This window comes from Rhincodon typus, chromosome 2, assembly GCF_021869965.1.
Source record: "Rhincodon typus isolate 14 chromosome 2, sRhiTyp1.1, whole genome shotgun sequence".
NCBI classification, from domain to species: domain Eukaryota; kingdom Metazoa; phylum Chordata; class Chondrichthyes; order Orectolobiformes; family Rhincodontidae; genus Rhincodon; species Rhincodon typus.
The window spans coordinates 41,151,037-41,172,295 of record NC_063333.1 but is presented as its reverse complement, the minus strand read 5'-3'; the positions used below and the strand labels follow the sequence as shown (position 1 = coordinate 41,172,295).

The following is a 21,259-nucleotide window of genomic DNA, read 5'->3' as shown; positions in this document are numbered from 1 at the left end:
CTGAGTCTCTAATCACAGATCACAGGCTCCTCCTGTGGTCCCCAGCATCATAGATACCAGCCAATTTGATTCACTGTGATATCAAGAAACATTTGGAGGCACTGGATACTACAAAGGCTTTGGGGCCTAATAACATTCTGGCAATTGTGCTGAAGGCTTGTGCTGCAGAACTTGCTGCACCCCTAGCCAAGTCTTCTAGTACAGTTACAACACTGGCGTCTATCTGACAATATGGAACATTGCCCAGGTATGTCCCGAACATAGAATGCAGGACAAATCCAACCCAGCCATTTACCATGCCATCAGTTTACTCTCGATCGTCATTAAAGTGTTGGAAGGTGTCATCAACAGTGCTATCAAACAGCATCTACTCAGCAATAACCTGCTCAGTGACACCCAGTTTGGGTTCTCCCAGGGCTACTCAGCTCCTGACATCATCATGGCCATGGTTTAAACATGGACAAAAGAGCAGAATTCCAGAGGTGAGTTGAGAGTGATAGCCTTTGACATCAAGGCCACGTCTGACCGAGTGGGGCGTGAAGGAGCCCTAGCAAAACTGGAATCAGTGGGAATCAGGGATGAAACTGTCTGCTGTTTGGAGTCATACCTGGCACGTAGAAAGATAGTGGTGGTTTCTGGAGGTCAGTCATCTCAGCTCCAGGACATATCTGCAGGAGTTCCTCTGGTTAGTGTCTTAGGCCCAAATTATTGTCAGCTCCTTCATCAATGAGCTTCCCTCCATCATAAGATCAGAAGTGGGGATGTTTGCTGATGAATGCATAATGTTCAGCACCATTCATGACTCCTCAGATACTGAAACAGTCCATGTTCAAGTGCAGCAAGATCTGGACAATATCCAGGCTTGGGCTGACAAGTGGCAAGTAATAATCATGCCACACAAAAGCCTAGCAAGTACCATATCCACTCAGAGACAGTCTAACCATCACCCCTTGACATTCAATGGTGTTACTATCACTGAATCCCTCAATATCAACATCCCCAGCGCTACCATTCACTGGAAACTCAAATGGACTCACCATATAAACACAGTGACTATGAGAGCAGGGCAAAGGCTGGGAATACTTCAGTGAGTACCTCACCTCCCGACTCCTTATAGACTATCTATCATAAGGCGCAAGTCAGGAGTGTGATGGAATATTCCCCACTTGCCTGGATGAGTACAGCCCCAATAACACTCAAAAAGCTTGACACTATCCAAGACAAAGCAACCCATTTGATTAGCACCACATCCACAAAAATCCAGTCCCTCCACCACGATGCTCAGCCGCAGCAGTGTGTACTATCTACAAGATGCAATGCAGAAATTCACCAAATGTTCTCAGACAGTACCTTCCAGAGCCAAAACTACTTCCATCAAGAAGGACAAGAGCGACAGATACCTGGATATGCCAACACCTGCAAGTTGCCCTCCAAGCCACTCACCATCCTGAGTTGGAAATATATCACCGCCCCTTCATTGTCATTGGGTCGAAACCTTGGAATTCACTTTTTAATGACATTGTGGGTCAACCTACAGTGCATGGACTGCAGCAGTTGAAGAAGGCAGCTCACCACCACCTTCTCAAGGGCAACAAGGGATGGGCAAGAAATGCTGGCCCAGCCAGTAATGCTTACGTGCCAGGAGTGGAAAACAAGGAAATCCCTTCCTGCACTGTTTGCTGCTCCTGCAATCAAATATTTCCATTCTCCTGTACTTGTAGCTCCTCCAAACAGAGGTGCACATTTCTCACTTTTATCAAACTGCTTATGCTGTTATACTTGCGATTGATGCTCAGCCTCACTCCACTCAAACTCAGTGGAATATTCAGAACATTTCAGTGTGCATATTTTGCCGGATGAGTTTATGACTACACCTGCAAGTACTTTAGAGGGAACATTGCTCATAAATGCCCAATTTGACATCAAACAGACCACTGCACTTCTGACCTCAGTACAACCTTGGTCCAAATGTGAACAAAACAGTTGAATTCCAGAAGAGCAGTGAGGATGACTCCCCTTAACATTAAGGCAGCATGTGACCAAGTGTAGCACCAAGGAGCCCTCACAGAATTGAAACCAGTGAGATTTGGGAGGAAACTGTTCTGTCACCCTGGGAATTATACATAACAAGGAAGGATAGATGTGGTTGTTCGAGGCCAGTCATGTTAGTCTAAGGGCATTGATGTAGTAGTTCCTCTGGATGGTATCTTAGGCCCAAACATCTTCAGTTGTTTCATTAATGACTTTGTCTCTATTCTTATGTTAGAACTGGGGATGTTTACTGTTGATTGAACAGTGGTCAGTTCCACCAACCTTCTCAGACACTAAAAGTCACTATAGTCCTCCCAGACCATAGGGCTGCTCTCTCAGTATAGAGAGACAACTGGTGGTAGTTTAACCTCAGAGTCACCATGCCTTAGGCATAAAGAAAGATTGAGGAGAGTCTGTTACGGTAACCTTAGTCAGTGTTGGAATTGAACCCACATTGATGGCATCACACCCCAGCTGTCCAGCAAACTGAACTAACTGAATGATAAATGGCAAGTAGTATATTGCACAATGCAAGTGCCAAACAATGGGCATCTCCCTAACAAAGGGTCTAACCACCTTCTGTTGATATTCAGCGACATTATCATTGTTGAATCTTTCATCATTAAATTCCCAGACCAGACACAGAAATACTCTGGCAGCAAGAAGGAAGAGGCTGAGAATTCTGAAGCGAGTAACTCACTTTCTGACTCCAGAAATCTTATGCACCCTGGAAGGCACAAGTCAGGAGTGTGATGGAATACTCCCCACTTGCCTGGATGAGAGCAGCCCCAACAACACTCAAGAAGTTTGACACTGTCCAGGACAAAGCAGCCCACTCGATCAGCATTGCACCCTCCTTAAACATTCACCCTCTTCAGCACAGTCACAGTGAGTACCATCTATAGGATACACTGTGGCAACTCAGCAAGGCCTCTTCAAAAACACCTCACAAACCTTTAACCTTTACCACTTAAAAGGACAAGGACAAGATGCACACAGGAATACGACTGCCTGAAAGCTTCTCTCCAAGTAGCTGAATGTCCTGACTTGGAACTATATCATTGTTGCTATACAAATTCTTGGAACTCCCTCTCAACAGCAGAGTGAGAGTGCCTTCAATAAACAGACAGCAACCCAAGTTCTGGAAACAACCTTCAGCCACCTTTCCAAGGACAATTAGAGATGAACAACAGGTGATGGCCCTGCCAGCAATGTCCAAATGTTCAGATTAAAGAAACTCCACAGGATCGAAGAGTTAGTGCTTGGAGCACTGACCATGTCAATATTTTAGAATATTTCAGGGAAATAGTTAAAAACAGGAGGGAAAGAGGATGTGGAAGCAGAGTGCCTGTGTGTGATTAAGATTATTGCTCATATAGAGGACAAACAGAAGCAAATACAAATTGGTCTAAAGCACCTGATTCTGCGTTGCAGTTCTGTGGAAGCAGTACTGTACCTTCCTCCTCCACGACCATGTGGTGCTTCGCTACCAGATATTCAGTAGCAGTTTTCACAGGGACTCTTCTCATCATTAACTTCACCTTTGGTGGACTGTTGGCAGAAACTCCCAGAAATGTTGTAAATGGTCATTTTTGCCACTATTTCTGACAAAGTTATAGCAGGAGTTCTTTCATTTCTTTCAGCTGCAGCTAATGAAATATTGTGAATTTACTGACCTTACATTCTGTAGTGAAAGAAATGGAAAACTTGTACCATCCAAAATACTGTAAGTGCATAAAATGGTCAACGAGTCAGTTGTTTTTCTGACAAAGCATGTCCCTTTGCGAGGCAGCAGTATTGCTCAGCAGATTAGCTTGAAGGTTCTACATATCAACGTGGTTTTATTTGTTCTATTATGCATTTTCTGTATGTGCAGGTACTGCTCTGGTTGTACAGTGGGATAATGTCCGCCTACAAGATAACTACGATTTAGGGAGCTTCACGTTCCAGGCCACACTGCATAATGATGGACGGATTGTGTTTGCTTATAAAGAAGTAAGTTTTCCAGCTAGTTTACATTCTATATTAGTAATCATAGTATAAATGTTGAATGCCCTGATGGAGGTTACTTAATTAACCTCACAAAAAGGATGGCAATGTCAGGTCAGTATGGAGAAGCAATTCTTTCATTTTGAGGTAGATTTGGACAAATTAAAGTTTTTCCTTTGTTTGGTGTCATTCACCCTATGGCTTGCGTCTTATTTGTCTTGTAGAGTGGGAATGGATGAGGAGAGGCACAAGTTAATTCTCAGATCTTGTAACCCACTCTGGCTGTGATGAAGTTAAATTTAAAAGATGCTCTATTATTCACATGGTGAACATTCTTTTGCTATGACATTGGATGTCTGTAAAGGACGTTCCTCACTTTATCATATCTGAAGCAGTGATGACAAGGGGTGATAAAGTCGAAACATTAATTTTCTTCTCCATTTTCAAGGAAAGTCCCGGAGGAGCAAGTTAATAAATAAAAAGCAGGAGACCTGTTCTATTGCCACAACAAAGAATATCACATCACTCTTGTACATTTTGAGATTTTAAACCATTCTTTCATCCAGTTTGCAACACTGTAATGGATTCTTACAAAATAAACTGACATGTCTTCACAACTTATTCCATTCCAAATCTCAAGAAAAAGATAGTATCTATAAATATTTATCAAAACTAAATATACAGATAGGTGGAAAAGTGTTATTACTCATATTTTGCATTGAAGATGGCTAATCCATTTTAATAATCACCATTTGTGACATATTTTATCAGCAGTATTTCAATGCATTTATTTTGCAGAAAGTAGCTATTTATAAATTGAATCAATCATTCCCTCCTAAGTGAAAGCTGAACATGGCTGATTCTGAAGTAGGATGTGATTTATATGCATGTAATAGTTCAGAATTGTAGTATTTTTTCTTTACCTCTGGCAGTGATTTCTGAAAGTAACTGCAATTGAAATACTCAATTAGGTTTACAACTTGAGATGTTTTGTATTCCACAAGGAATGTTTTATTCCAGTATAATTACCTGTGATCAGTAAACAGTGAATAGATAATAGCTGCACTTTGAAATGCCTGAAGAATTGGAATTTATCCTACATATATTGATCCTTGTATTGTCCAGATTCCTGTTCCTGTGATACAGATAAACTCAGCGAACCACCCAGTCAAAGTGGGGCTGTCAGATGCATTTGTAGTCGTCCACAAGATCCAACAGATTCCCAGTAAGTGAAATTGCATCATTCCACAGTACACGTACCACAGGAAACATCAGCTGAGAGCTTTCAATCAGTTCTTTGGGAGAGGTTTTCTTCAAATTAAAGTTTTAAATGTAGCCAATAGAGTTCTATATTCAGAAAAAAAGTTACATTTCAAAGTTAACATTCAAGTTAAGTTTCAGGATTGGACATTTCATCAGAGTGCATAAAGAGTATTTTCTAATATCACAGTTCTTGCATCATTAAGAATAAATGAAAGCAGAGACAGAATAGGAACAATTATTCACGGAAATTAATCAAAATCAGCCAACTTGAAATCAATAAACGTACAGTTGATGTAGCACAGACAGTTCCCACCCAGTCAATCAAATATGTGTCAGTTGACATTACTTACTTGTCAGAATCTTTTAAGATTTTCAGCTGGCTTTTCATACAACCTTCAAGTTACAGTCAGTGGACAAATAATCAAGCGTTTATGGTTGAAATTTCAGATGTTCTGAGAAATTAAATGTGTAGATTCATAGAATTTGACTTTTAGCATACAGTGATTATGACGTTGTGGTTTGACTGAACCGTTAAATACATCTGGCCTGAGCAGCTCCACTGTCAGCTGTTCTTTAAATATGTGTGTCTTCTTGTTAGTTTCCTTTCAGTGATGTTAAATCAGCCATAGCACGAGTCAATTACTGTCAAAGTGAAATAAAAGACTACTCACCTCAGCTTATTTGTAGTTTCATTGTAATGCTGAGAGAATCTCAATTGCTTGACCATTGTCTCCAATGTATAATTTCTTTTGACACTTCATTCTGCTTAATCAAATATTAGAATTAGGTTCATTGTCACATGTCCTCACATGACTGCTGTGAAAAGTTTACAAATTTGCCACTTATTGCGCCATCTTAGGTACAAAGTTACTAAAGTACACAATCTCAGGAATAAATGAGAAAAACAAAGAAATAAAAATGTCAGTATTACAGTCCTTCAAGCAGACTGCGCGGGCCTCACCTCCAGTCCATCCTGGGCTTCGCCTCCTGTCTGCGTAGACTTGCTTCCAGTCCGCGCCGGGAGCTCGCGGCCAATCCACGCCGTGCCTCGCCCAAGTCCACGCCACATTCCGACGACCCACCAAGCTTTGAGCACCGCCACAGCCGACGATTCATCTGCCCCCACTGTAGGCCTACCGCAGACCCAGCCCAGGCACCAAGCTCCACAGCCACTGCCAACAACCCTCTGATACTGCTCTGGCTACCCACGATGATCAAGGTCGGAAGATGAAAGAAAACAGAAAGAGAAAGATGGAAAAGGAAACAGAGAGAGAGAGAAGGATGCAGCAGGCCTGGAGTATACAGGCTCGGAATCCCTAACATCCCTACCATGCCAAATATATTGATTTTTCTAAATGCCATCATGCCAAAACTTTCCTAATTCTCCTGCAATTATGCTTTGGATTATATAAAATATAATCAACCATTCCAAGTGTGTTTTGTTAAAACAATTGAATTCTCATAACTATAAGAGTATGAAAATTTGTTATTGAGGTATGATTTGTTGTTTAAAAATTCTACGTCCCCCAATTATATAGTAGAACATTTGTGAACATGCCCAACTTACATCATTGGTTAGGGGGAGAAAAGCCATTATCTCAGAATGAAGTTGGCTTTTTCAAATATGTTAATTTTCTTGACACTGTAATTTACATACCTTGTAGATCATAGCTAAGATACTGCAATATTGCTATTATTGTGGTTATTATCAGTCCACCAACTGATTACTTACAGGCACTGAATTTAATACAAATTTTATTTCAGAAATATGTCCATAGACCTATTCCTTCACACCTGCAACCACATTGTCAAACAGTCTGCAAGTTACACGAATAAAATTCTGCAAGAATTGGGTTTTGTACAAAATATGGCAACTGTATAAATTCACAGATTATATCACATTCCAAATTCATGAAGCTCCCTTGCTTTCAGATAGTCATCTCTCTGTTCTTGGCTTTCCAATCCTATGTAGAAACATAGAAAAAAGAACTATAAGAACAAGATAGCAGAGTACAGAAGGAAGCCATTTGGCCCATCAAGTCTGTATCAACTCATTCGTAGAATAGCAAAATTGGCCTCATTCCTAGGCTCTTTGTCCATTGTCCTGAAATTCTTTTTCAACTTAAAATATTAATCTAATTCCCTTTTAAAGACTACGATCCAGCATGTATCAAGAAAAGCATTATTAATCCCAAACCCAGACACTGTGTAAAAATTATTTTTCTCAATGCTTCATCTGATTCTTTTGCTTCTCCAGTCTACCAATGAAACTATAACCTTCACCTCTGGAACAAATCTGGTAAAGATATTCAGTACTCTCTTTAAAAGTTCATGTCTTTCCACAAGTGGGGAGTTCAACTGGGGCAGGCCAGTGGTTTTTTTTAAAAGATTCACTGGCTTCCATTAATTTGCCTCCATTTATAAACCCAGTTCCCATATATTTTGTTAGGTGCTTTATCATCTTAATAGATTTGTGCAGCAACACCCAAATCTTTTACCCCTTTAAATTGTGCTATTTTGTCTGCATAGTCTCCCCCCATGCATTTGATCCAAGACATTTCTGTATTAAATTTCATCTTCCTTTATACTCCCTGTGGCTATATCTTCTTGGAATCCATTACTATTTTCCTTACTACTTGCTGCAAGGATCCTGCATAAATTTTTAAAAGCAGGACATGTGTGATGTACCAGATTGTTTTCCTTCAAAGAGGTTACTAAAGTGGTGGACAGGGGAATTTCCATAGATTCTATAATCTTTTGAATGAACTTCCTCAGATTGTTAAGTAAAGTTGATGCTCAGAGAAGGGCAACTTTTTAAATGGTTAGGAGACTGAGAGTAGAGATAAAGAACAGGTAACCTAAAGATTTCAATCAACCGAACCAGTGAGCTGAGAAATGACAGGTGGAGTTTAATTTAGACGAATGCAAGGTGTTACATGTTGGTAAAATAAACCAGAGCAGGACTTTCACAGTTAATGGTAGGGCCTTGGGGAGAACAGAGACACCTAGGGGTTCAGATACATGGTTCACAGGTAGACAGCATGATGAAGAAGCCATTTGGCATGCTTGCCTTCACTTGTCAGAACACTGAGTACAGGAGTCAGGTCATCTTGTAACGACCGTACAAGACATTGTTAAGGCCACATTTGGAGCACATCATACAGTTATGGTCGCCTTGCTATAGGAAGGATGTTACCAGACAGGAAACAGTGCAAAAAAAAATTTCTGAAGAAGGGTCCCAACCCAAAGCATCAGCTTTCCTGCTCCTCTGATGCTCCTCTGATGCTGTGTTCTTCTAGCTCCACACTTTGTTATCAAAAAAGATTTACAACTATGTTATCAAAACTCAAGGATTGAGTTTTAAGAGAGGCTGTAAAGGCTGGGGTAGTAGGGATGCAGATGCTGGAGAATCTGAGATAACAAGGTGTAGAGCTGGTTGAACACAGCAGACCAAGCAGCATCAGAGGAGCAGGAAGGCTAACATTTTGGGCCTAGACCCCTAAATTTTTTTTTTTCTGAAGAAGGGTCTAGGCCGGAAACATCAGCCTTCCTGCTCCTCTGATGCTGCTTGACCTGCTGTGTTCATCCAGCTCTACACCTTGTTATCTCTGTAAAGGCTGGGACTTGTTTCCCTGGAGCATAGGAGGCTGAAAGGTGACCTTATCCAGGTTTATAAAATCATGAAGGGCATAGATAAGGTGAATAGCCAAGGTCTTTTCACCAAGGTAGGGGTGTCCAAAACTAGAAGGCCATAAGAGGGGAAAGATTCAGAAGGAACCTGAGGGATCACTTTTTCACACAGAAAAAGTGTGAATGGAACGAGCTACTAGAGGAAGTGTTCGAGGCTGGTACAATTACATTTAAAAGACATTTGGACAGGTACACAAACAGGAAAGGTTTAGAGGGATATGGGCCAAATGGGACTAGTTCAACTTAAGAAACCTGTCAACATGGATGAGTTGGGCAGAAGGGTCTGTCCCTGTGCTGTATGACTCTGACATGATCAGCATGTGACGAGTGATGTCCCACACGGATTTGTATTGTGTGATTAACCTTTCATGGTATTTAATTAATCATTTAGATGATGGGATGGAAATCAATGTGTCCAAATTTTCTTTTATGAGAAAATAACAGTGACAAATGGTATTGCAGTTGAGTAAAGGTAACTACAAGGACATGAGGGAAGAACTGGCCAGAGTTGACTTGGAAAGGACACTTGCAGGGAAGACAGGAGAGCAGCAATGGCAGGAGTTTCCACGGTTAATTCAGGAGGAACAGAAGAAATTCATCCCAGGGAAGAAGAAGCATACTAAGGGGAGGATGAGGCAACCATGGCTGACAAGAGAAATCAGGGACAGCATAAAAGCAAAAGAAAAAGCATACAATGCAGTGAAGATTCATGTGGAAAGCCAGAGGATTGGGAAGTTTTTATAAACCAGCAGAGGATAACTTAAAAAAACAAGTAAACAGGGAAAAAATAAAAGAAGACATTAGGTTAGCGAGTAATATAAAAGAAGATTGCAAGAGTTTTTTTTAGAAATCTAAAAGTTAAGAGAGAAACAAGAATAGACATTGGACTGCTAGAAAATGGGGCTGGAGAAGTATAATGGGGATCAAAGAAATGCCGTGGGAGAAATTGAAAAGGTACTTTGCATCACGTTTGAAGATGCCAGTAGCATACCAGAACCTCAAGACAATCAGGGGCCGGGTAAGTGTAATGGACGTCACTAAAGAGAAGGTGCTGGGGAAGTGAAAGGTGTTGAGGTTCTGTTATGCTACTGGCGAATTCAAACATGATGCAAAGTACTTTTTCAATTTCTCCCACGGTCCGAACATGGATATACCACCTGGACCAGATAGACACGTCAGAATTCTGAAGGAAGTAACTGAGGAGATTGTAGAGGCATTGGTGGTGATCTTTCAGGAATCACTAGAGTCAGGAAGGATTGTAGAGGACTGGAAAATGGTTCATGCCACACCCTGTTTAAGAAGGGAGGGAGGCAGAAAGCATGAAATTATAAGCCAGTTACCAATCTCATTGGTAAGATTTTAAAGCCCATTATTGTGGATAAGATTGCAAAGTACTTGGAAGTACATGGTAAAATAGGGCTGAGTCAGCATGGCTTTGTCAAGGGGAGGTCGTGCCTGACAAGTCTGTCAGAAATTTTTGAGGAGGTAACAAGCAAGTTAGACAAAGGAGAGCATGTGGATGTGATATATTTGAATTTCCAGAAGGCCTTTGACAAATTGCCACACAGGGGGCTGTGAAATAACAGCCCATGGTGTCGGGGCAAGACAGAGGATTGGCTGATTGGCAGAAGGCAGAGAGTAGGGATAAAAGGGTCTTTTTCAGAATGGCAGCCAATAGAACTCTTTCCAGCAGAATTGTTGGCTCTGGGGTAAATTTTTTCCCATCCTTGGTGAAGGATGAGCTCAGGGAAGGGAGTGTCGATTTGGAGGAAAACACAGCTGGTCTAATTAGTAAGTTTGGGGAAGATATAAAGATTGGTGGAGTTGCGGATAATGAGGAGGATTTTCTGAGGATACAGCAGATATAGATCAGTTGGAAGCATGGTAGAAAAATGGCAGACATAGTTTAATCCGTACAAATGTGAGTGAGGTGATGCATTTCAGAAGGTCAAGTACAGGTGGAAATTATACAGTGAATGGCAGAACCCTTAGGAGTATTGATATGCAGAGGGATCTGGGTGTGTAGGTCCACAGGTCACTGAAGGTGGCAACGCAGGTAGATAAGATAGTAATAAAGGCCAATGGCATGCTTGCCTTCATTAGAAGGGGCATTGAGTATAAGGATAGGCAAGTTATGCTGCAGCTTTATAGAACTTTAGTTGGACCACACTTAGAATATTGTGTACAGTTCTGATCACAACACTACCAGAAGATTGTGGATGTTTTGGAGAGGGTACAGAAAAGGTTTACCTAGATGCTGCCTGGTATGGGAGATTTTAGCTATGAAGAATGGTAGGATAGACTGGGAGATGGTAAGAACTGCAGATGCTGGAGTCAGAGATAACACAGTGTGGAGCTGGATGAACACAGCAGGTCAGGCAACATCAGAGAAGCAGGAAAGCTGACGTTTCGGGTTGGGACCCTTCTTCAGAAATGGGGGAGGGGGAAGGAAGCTCTGAAATAAATAGAGAGAGGAGGAGTGGGGCTGGGAAAGGTAGGTGGGATGGTGATTGGGCCTCCTCCAGTGTCACAATGATGCCACCTGCAAACTGGAGGAACAGCACCTCATATTCCGCCTGAGGAGCCTACAGCCCAATGGCCTAAACATGGATTTTACCAGTTTTAAATCTCTCCACTGCCGGCCACATCCCCTGACCAACCCTCCCTCTCATCCCCACCTCCTTGACCTGACATAACCTGTCCATCTTCTCTCCCACCTGTCTGCTCCTCCCACCTCACTGACCAATCCCCACCACTACCTACCTGCACTCACCTATCACCATCCCACCTACCTTCCCCAGCCCCACCCCTCCTTTCTCTATTTATTCAGAACTCCCTTCCCCCTCCCCCATTTCTGAAGAAGGGTCCTGACCCAAAACGTCAACTTTCCTGCTCCTCTGATACTGCCTGACCTGCTGTGTTCCTCCAGCTTCACACTGTGTTATTTAGAATAGGCTGGGTTTGTTTTCACTGGAACGCATGAGGTTGAGGGGCAACCTGATAGAAGTTTATAAGATTGTGAATGGCATCGATAGAGTGGAAAGTATGAGGCTTTTTCCCAGGGTGGAGGGCTCAATTGCTAGGGGACACGTGTTCAAGGTGCAGGGGAAGGAAGTTTAAAAAAGGTGTGAGAGGCACATTTTTCACACAAAGGGTGGTGAATGCCTGGAACACGCTGCCAGAGGAGGTGGTGTTATCAGACCCAACAACAGCATTCAAGAAGCACCTGAACAGGTACATGAATAGGGAGGGAACAGAAGGATATGGATCCTGTAAGTGAAAACGGTTTTAGTATGGAAGGGCAAAATATGTTGGCACAGGACCTGTTCCAGTGCTGTATTCTTCTTTGTATCATTGAACTATGCAGCTTTCCCCCGTGGTGTGTGTGTGTGTGTGTGTGTGTACACGTGTGTGCTTTTAAGGGTTTATAAGAGGATTATAATTATAATTTTAATTAATAATGTTATATGCTGATGGTTCATAACTGTTTATCTGCAGCTACAGTCTGATGACTTGTAATAAATACTAATTTTTGTTAAGTATAGAAACCAGAGGTCCATACTTTCTATCAACCTGAGTTTGAGAACCAGGTAAATTGGGGAATTTTAAGTACATATCTTAAAATGTTGAACTTTTGTGACAGAGGTTGATTTTCAGCGCACTACCACATTGAGTCACAACAAGTGGTAGACAAGACAGTGGAAGCACATGCAAATGAATTCAGTTCACTTTCAACACACCACAGTGAATCACCAAGTACTCCAAACCAAGTCCAAAGAGAATATAAAACAGGAAGAGAAATTGTTGGAGTGACTTGGCAGGTCTGGTAGCTTCTTTGGAGGGAAAGCAGAGTTAATGTTTTGGGACCAGTGACCCTTGTTCAGAACTGATTGTAGCTAGGAAACGGTTGGTATATATGCTGAAGACAGGGTGTTGGGGGGAGGACCAAATTTAGTTGGAGATGGAGCCCAGAGAGAGAGAACCGCAGTTAGGCAGCTAAAAGTGCTGAACCGCGGAGAAAGAAAGGCTGACAATAGTGACCATGAGTGAAATAACTCCACAGAGGCCGGTATCCTGTCACCATGCCTCCCGTTATTTACATATGAACAGTCCTTGACTTTAGTGCTGCCCCATTCAGAGTCAGGTACCAGAGTGTCAGCATCTCTAACACTCCCCTTTTTATCTGTCAGCCAGGGCTCACTGCTTGGACGAGATGAACAGCCCCGATCAGGGAACACATATTCTATGAGGTGCAGGTGGCTGACCTTGTTGCAGTCGCTGCAATCAGTTGGTGAAAATAGGTTGCCTGTGATGAAAGCAATGTATGTCATGACACGGCCAGGGGTATGGGGTGGGTAAAGGACATAGAAGAAGGTATTCAGATCCTAAAATTATTGAACTTTGAATCAATCATTTTAGGGCCCGAAAGCCGTCTTCCATGCCCTTTATCACCTGCAATCCCCTGTCTTCAGCGCAGATACCAATCATTTCCTAGCTACAATCCATTCTGAAAAAAGGTCACTGGACCCGAAACATTAAATAGAGTGTGCGAATATTGCAAAACTTATGTCTGAATCTTTAGCTTTTACTTTTTAACTTCTGTAAATCCTTAGTCGATAAAGTATTCAACCACTACATTTTCCCATCTTAGTGCTGTTACACAGCAACAACCTTCAACATAAGGGAGGGAGCTATGTATGAAATTACATAATTTTATGCTTACTTTGTTGAATTACAATATAAATGTACAAAACAGCAAATTAATTCAATTAAGCACTAAAGTCCTTAGAGTGACCCTCGGCAAAGTTATAGTGGAACAATCTCAACAGTGTATGCACATAGCTGATGGTTGCTGCAGGAACAGGATGCATTTTGTTCAATGCAGTTTCCTGGCAGCTCTCATGCCCTAAAGTGAGTCTTGTCAGTTGCAAATAGTGCTACCAATTGATTAGGAGTACTGTGATGATTTGTAATCGTTTTTAATAACATTCTTGACACTTTGAAAAATGATTTATTTACTACCAGTCATTAGAACTGCTGTTGTGCTGTTCTTCACAGGTGCCATCAATAATGATTTCGCACACAAAAGTGAAAAACTAAACTCTTAATCATCCTTGATAAGAGATAGTAGGAACTGCAGATGTTGGAGAATCTGTGATAACAAGGTGTAGAGCTGGATGAACACAGCAGGCCAAGCAGCATCAGAGGAGCAGGAAGGCTGACGTTTCGGGCCTAGACCCTTCTTCAGAAATGGGGGAGGGGAAGGGGGTTCTGAAATAAATAGGGAGAGAGGGGGAGGCGGATAGAAGATGGATAGAGGAGAAGATAGGTGGAGAGGAAACAGACAGGTCAAAGAGGCGGGGATGGAACCAGTAAAGGTGAGTGTCGGTGGGGAGGTAGGGAGGGGATAGGTCAGTCCAGGGAGGACGGACAGGTCAAGGGGGCGGGATGAGGTTAGTAGGTAGGAGATGGGGGTGCGGCTTGAGGTGGAAGGAGGGGATACATGGGAGGAAGAACAGGTTAGGGAGGCAGGGACAAGCTGGGCTGGTTTTGGGATGCGATAGGGGGAGGGGAGATTTTGAAGCTTGTGAAATCCACATTGATACCATTGGGCTGCAGGGTTCCCAAGCGGAATATGGGTTGCTGTTCCTGCCACCTTCGGGTAGCATCGTTGTGGCACTGCAGGAGGCCCAGGATGGACATGTCGTCTGAGGAATGGGAGGGGGAGTTGAAATGGTTCGCGACTGGGAGGTGCAGTTGTTTATTGCGAACCGAGCGTAGGTGTTCTGCAAAGCGGTCCCCAAGCCTCCGCTTGGTTTCCCCGATGTAGAGGAGGCCACAGCGGGTACAGCGGATGCAGTATACCACATTAGTAGATGTGCAGGTGAACATCTGCTTGATGTGGAAAGTCTTCTTGGGGCCTGGGATGGGGGTGAGGGAGGAGGTGTGGGGGCAGGTGTAGCACTTCCTGCGGTTGCAGGGAAAAGTGCCGGGTGTGATGGGGCTGGAGGGGAGTGTGGAGCGGACAAGGGAGTCACGGAGAGAGTGGTCCCTCCGGAAAGCAGATAAGGGTGGGGAGGGAAAAATGTCTTTGGTGGTGGGGTCGGATTGCAGATGGCGGAAGTGTCGGAGGATGATGCGTTGGATCCGGAGGTTGTTGGGGTGGTACATGAGGACGAGGGGGATTCTTTTTTGGTTGTTATTGCGCGGAGGGGGTGTGAGGGATGAGTTGCAGGAAATGCGGGAGACACGGTCGAGGGCATTCTCGACCACTGAATGGGGGAAGTTGCGGTCCATGAAAAACAAGGACATCTGAGATGTTGATCTGTTCTCAGTCAGCAAGACCAAGCTCACAATTCATTCTGAGATAACAAGGTGTAGAGCTGGATGAACACAGCAGGCCAAGCAGCATCATAGGAGCAGGAAGGCTGACGTTTCGGGCCTAGACCCTGCTAAATAGCAATATTTCGTAGATAAGTTCCATTTGCTGAGAATAAGCCAATTATGCCCAGGATAGTATGATAACTGATGAAAAATCACAGATCAGAATTTAATGCAACTCTCTCAAGTGGGAAACATGGCAGTCAAGGCTGTTGAATTGCATGGGTGGAGTTCCCACAGCAGGAAAATGGAATGATTCAAGGTCGGCAGTGTCAGTCTGTAGTGGGAAGAGAGTTAAACCTGTTGCCAAACTGGTTAAGTCAACTTCTGTATCTCTGAAATCAAAGTTTATGCCGCCTTCCAAACTAATCAGGAAGTACAAAGGGATCCTGTTTCAGGATCCCATGATTTAAAAGGTGCTGGTTTTCAGGCAGCACGACAGACTGTCAGTGAGAATGTTATCTGCCATCCATTACAGTGCACTTTGAGAATGTGGAGGGAAGGAAGGTAAAGTTTGGTCAAACAAGCGGGGAGCTCTGAGGAACAGAACCTTTCAAGACAGGTGGACATCGGATGGCCAGGAGCAAGATCAGTCCATCTTTGGCAACCTGTAACAGAGTGTCATTGACCAAGATGGGAATCATCCATGCAGTGCTGCTCCCTCCTGAGTGTCTGGAGGGAATGTGCACAGGAAGCTAACCCCGTGGTGCAGAGCCTCCCATTGCCAGCTCTCTTACAGCAGCAAGAGGGAGCCACCTCAGCAGGAGAGGAGATACCACGATGTCAGCTGGAGCAGCAGCAAGGGAGAGGAAAGGGTAGTGTCACTTTCAGAGTCTTCAGGACTGAATGGATTTCTTTTAAATCTCCAAGAGGCAGTCCTGAGAAGGCTCTGTCTCACCAGGGAGGCAGACACCAATTGTGAACCAGGATGCAGGATGAGCTGTATCTGTGGGAGTGGGTGGCCACCTCATGCCTGTGCGCTCAAACTTACCAAGCACTCAACTTCCGTGCCTCCTTCCAAGGATCCACCGGTGACATGGGGAATATCCCAGGTAGTGACGGAGGCACGGAAGTTGAGTGCTTGGTAAGTTTGAGCGCACAGGCATTAAGTGGCCACCACTACTGTTGGGAAGTGACCAATGTGTTGTTTGAGAGCTGAATCTATCCAAACCTAAACAGATCCCAGGATGCAAGCTGAGAGGCAAGTGAGTTTCAAACTCACTGCCATTTAGGCAGTGTATCATTGATAGTGCACATGTGACATCAAACGTTCATTGAACCAGGCTGCATCATTCATCAACAAAAGGAGATTCAATTCTATCAACATTGAAATAATGTATGACCACAGAAAGTGAATTCTGAAGGTCTGTGTTCATCTTGCGGGCAGTAGCTATGAGGCATATGTCCTTCAGAATGTCACGTTTGTTCAACCCATAGCTACTACTCCAGGGCTGGTACCTCGTGCCAGGGCTTATCCTTTCCATACTTGCATAATGAACCACGAACCCTTGCATAAGGCAGAGAATAGCACAGTGCAAGACATAGCTCCAACACTGAGCAGACAGTAGGAATGCTGTAGATGTAATTCCATTGCCTTGACTGTCACAGTTCTGCAGTTAATCCAGTGTGGGTCCCACATATCATCACTGTCGATGACACCTCACACAATTTGGCACAGCAAATGTGAAGAACCTTGCACGCAGAGTCATTGAATGTGGAAGATGGTGAAGAGGGAGCTTTGCAAACATAACACATGATTTACCTGTAGCAGGGGTCAGGAGTATGCAAGTACACATTAGGGAGGCCTGCAGAAACTTGATTCTTGAAACTTGAAACACTTTTGGCATCTGTCCCACACTCAACAAGCAGCTACTTTCTAACCAAGCTTATCATCATCAAAAGTCATCTAATAAGTATTGACTCTGATCCGTTGATCCAGCCTCTGCCTTCGCCCTGCTCCATTACACAGAGGGTGTCACGTTCCTGCAGGAACCTTTCACATTTGCATTTAAGGATTCACAGGTTCCAGAAGGTATTCTTAAAGAATCAGTCGCTGAGTGAAGAATATGAGGGATATCTCATATTAATCATGAGTATTAATCATAAATAAGCGACAGTATCTGACATGAAATGTTTAAATGGCTGTGCCACTGTGGTACATCAAAGTGTTTACTTGTGCTGTGCTGAGATCTGTGCGCTGAGCTGGAGACAGGCTCCTGATATGCTGCAACCCACAATGAGTGCAGCAGCAGCCCTCTGGTTGTCCAAGGTCTGTATGGCCCTAGCAATCTGACAGATTCTGCACCATTGCAGAAGCCTCAACTGTGGCCACTTTTGGCAGGAAGCATATGGATCACTATCAGACTGGCCAGAGAGAGCCTGTCCACCCTCAGAATACCTTGAGTGGAAACTCCCAGATCTCTGAAGCTTCTCCATGCACATTAGGCTCTGTCTGCTTTAAACAGGTAGCAGTGCACTTGGAGGCGCACTGATCGCAAAGTGCTTGGCTACTTTTACAATGGGTTCAAGGTCACAGAAAGGCTTTTCAGCCAGGTATACGCTCTCAGCACCCATTGAGTGGTCTGCTAAATCTTCCTTTCTGTGAAGGTTGCTGACATTTTCATGGAGGTAGCCATGTATACAAATGCCTTGGCAGTGACAGAACCCTTTGCCTGGATGAAGAACTCCATCAGCCACACGCACATGCCTGCACAATACCTCAGGCAGTTCTACCAGGACCTGATGTTCCTACATCCAAGGCTTTTAAAGGAAGTGGTGACAGAGATAGTTTCTCTCTCTGCAGATGCTACCAGACTTGCTGTGTTTATCCAGCACTTTTCTGTTTTTGTTTCAGATTGCCAGCATCCACATTTCTTTCTATTGTTTGGGATGGTGGAGGCATTGGTCAAAATATTTCAGAGCTCACTGGATTCCAGGAGGATTCCAGCTCATTGGAAAACTATAAATGTGATGCCTCTGCATAACAAAGAAGGGACACAGCAAACGTATAGTCCAGCTCACCTAATATCTGTCATTGGGGAAATGCTAGACTCCATTATTAAGGAAGAAATAGCAAGATACATAGAAAAGTTTAACATAATCAAACAGAGTCAATATGATTTAACATAGGAACATAAGGTAGTAAGAGCAGTAGTAGGCCATCTGGCCCCTCAAGCCTGTTCTGCCATTCAATAAGATTCTGGCTGATCTTTTTGTAGACTCAGCTCCACTTACCTACCTGCTCTCCATAATTCCTTTACTGTTCAAGAATCTATCTTTACCTTAAAATTTTATGAATGGGAAATCATGTTTGATATTTGTAGAGTTGTTTGAAGATATAACAAGCAATATTGCTAAATATAGTTTGCATTTCTAGAAGGCATTCGACATGGTGCCTCATAAAAGTTATTACACATTCTGCTGGACTTTGAAAGGGTAGATATTAATAGGATAATGAAGGAGTCTAGAACTAGAAGACATAGTTATAGAATAAGGGTACATCTACTTAAAACTGAGATATGAAGGAACTTACTTCCTTAGAGGGCAAAGTAGTCAGAGAGTAGTGAATGTAGGAATTTTCTACCTAATAGCGTTTTGGAGGCTGGATCACTGAAAAATTTAAAGAGACTTTGTAAGTAGACTTTTGAAATGTCAGGGAGTTCATGCCTATTTGGAGTTGGCATGAAAGAGGAGTTGAGGCCTGGGGCAGATCAGCCATGACCTTGTTGAATGACGAGACAGGTTTGAAGTGCCAAATGACCTACCTCTGCTCCTATTTCAGTTGTTCTTATGTAACAACAATGCGCAAAATCTTGTTTGAACTTTAAAAATAGACAGCTATGCATTTGTTATAGGGAGCCAGTACATTCCCAATTTTCACTGAGACAAATTGATTTTTAATTTTTGATTACTTTTGTTTAACTTCATTTTCTGTTAATTCTGCACTCACGGCCACTGCAGTCCCTGAATGGGTTGTGTGTAAGTATCGAAGTTGGAAGAACTAATTAAAGCACATTGCTTCCAGACAACATAATTCTATATTTACGAGGCACCAGCAACGTAATACTCTGTGAGAACACAAAAGCACACCAGCACAGATGCTAGGTGGTCTGATGCTGGAAACATGGAACAGGTCAGGCAGCACGTATAGATGGAAATCAGAATGTAATCATTGATAATTCGGGTCGAACTAGCGCACCTTGAATGGGTTGGTGGTGCCACGTGGAATAGAAAGAGCCAGCCAATTGTGATGCAAGCAGGACATGTGGGGCATTCCCAATCATGTGACAGGACAGGAGTCAGGGTGGCATTCCCAGTGGCACCTACTGGCTGTGCTGCTGCTAGCACCATTTTTAAACAACCAGCCCAGTCTGTGGAGTTTTTAAATACCCCTTCACTGCTTGTTTGGTGACAGTAAAATGAAGGACTGAGGATATCTCTGTGTGGATCTGAACCTTCCAAATTCAAAGCTAGCCTCTGCATCTGCAGAAACACTGTGAACGTATTAAGAAACAAGATCCAGAGTGAGGAGAAGATTGAGAGGAGATCTGGTCTAGGCATTCAAAATCATGAGGGGTCTGGACAGGGTAATTGGGAAGAAACTGTTCCCACTCATGAAAATGAGAGGGCAGTTTCAATGTAATTGGCAAAACAAAACAAAATCGATACGAGAAAAGCTTTTTTACACAGCAAATAGTTAAAAGTCTGGGAATATAGTGGAGGCTTGTTCAACTGAGGCATTCAAAAGTGAATTAGACTGCAGTTTAAAAAGAAACACCGTGCAGGGGTTGTGGAAATAAAGGTGAGAGAATGACACTAAGTGAAGTGTGAATTCAGAGAGTCAATCTGGACACAATGGATCAAATCGCCTCTTTCTGCACCTTAACAATCCTATGATTCAACAAAGTGAGCCAATTCCATGTTACACCATGGTGGATCAAAGGAAACAGCAACATTGTCCATGAAACTAATCAATACTTACATCAGCAGTGACAGCTTCTGGATGCTAGTCTATCACAGGGATATGTAAATAAGTGATAAAATGAACCAACACTTGGTTACTTACATATGTAGAATAAGTTAAGTGAGAAGGTAGGATTTAAGGTTTCAATATGATATATTTGGGAATATTGGCATAACTGGTGGATTCCACAGTGATAATTGCACAGTTTGTTTGCCCAGATTTGCTATTTGCTATCATCATGGACTATTAGATAACAGGAGTATAATAACAACAACAACTTGCATTTAACTATTGATGAAAAAAAACATTTTGTCAATGCTTTTTATCTTGCATTCATTAGAACATTCATGAACATACCAATGGAAAGGGGAATAATATTTTATCCTGTATGAGAATAGAGTGCTGTTTGTTTAGAATCTGATCAGTAGAGACATTGCCATGGAAAATGTACAGGATGATAACTGACAGTTAAGGCAGGTTGAGTTCAGTTGGCCTCACAGCGCCAGGGACCCGGGTTCGATTCCACTCTCGGGTGACTGTCTGTGTGGAGTTTGCACATTGTCTGCGTGGGTTTCCTCCGGGTGCTCCGGTTTCCTCCCACAGTCCAAAAATGTGCAGGCTAGGTGGATTGGTCATGCTAAATTGCCCATAGTGTTCAGGGATGTGTAGATTATGTGGGTTATGAGGGATATGTCTGGGTGGGATGCTCTTCGGAGTGTTGGTGTGGACATGTTGTGCCGAAGGGCCTGTTTACATACTGTAGGGATTCTATGAACCTTCTGAAAAGAAATTCCATCTCTAAGACTGAGTTGGAAACTTCAGAGGGTTCTGACTGACTGACTGACTTGAGTCATTAACCAGGTAAGTTTTAAGGGATTAAAACTTGTTCTGATGATTGACTAAGCATAATATGGCCTTGACTTCCACCGACAAGCCCCCTAT

General features: G+C 43.0%; 1 protein-coding gene across 2 annotated transcripts in view; it reads left to right on the top strand.

Annotated features, from left to right (window-relative positions):
* plxdc2b (plexin domain containing 2b) overlaps positions 1–21,259 on the top strand; it is a 343,331-nt gene that overhangs the window by 233,220 nt on the left and 88,852 nt on the right. For both annotated transcript variants that reach the window (XM_048613860.1, XM_048613862.1), the window contains exons 6-7: positions 3,908–4,026; positions 5,146–5,245. In XM_048613860.1, the coding sequence (XP_048469817.1) occupies positions 3,908–4,026; positions 5,146–5,245 (219 nt within the window). The remainder of the gene's footprint in view (positions 1–3,907; positions 4,027–5,145; positions 5,246–21,259) is intronic.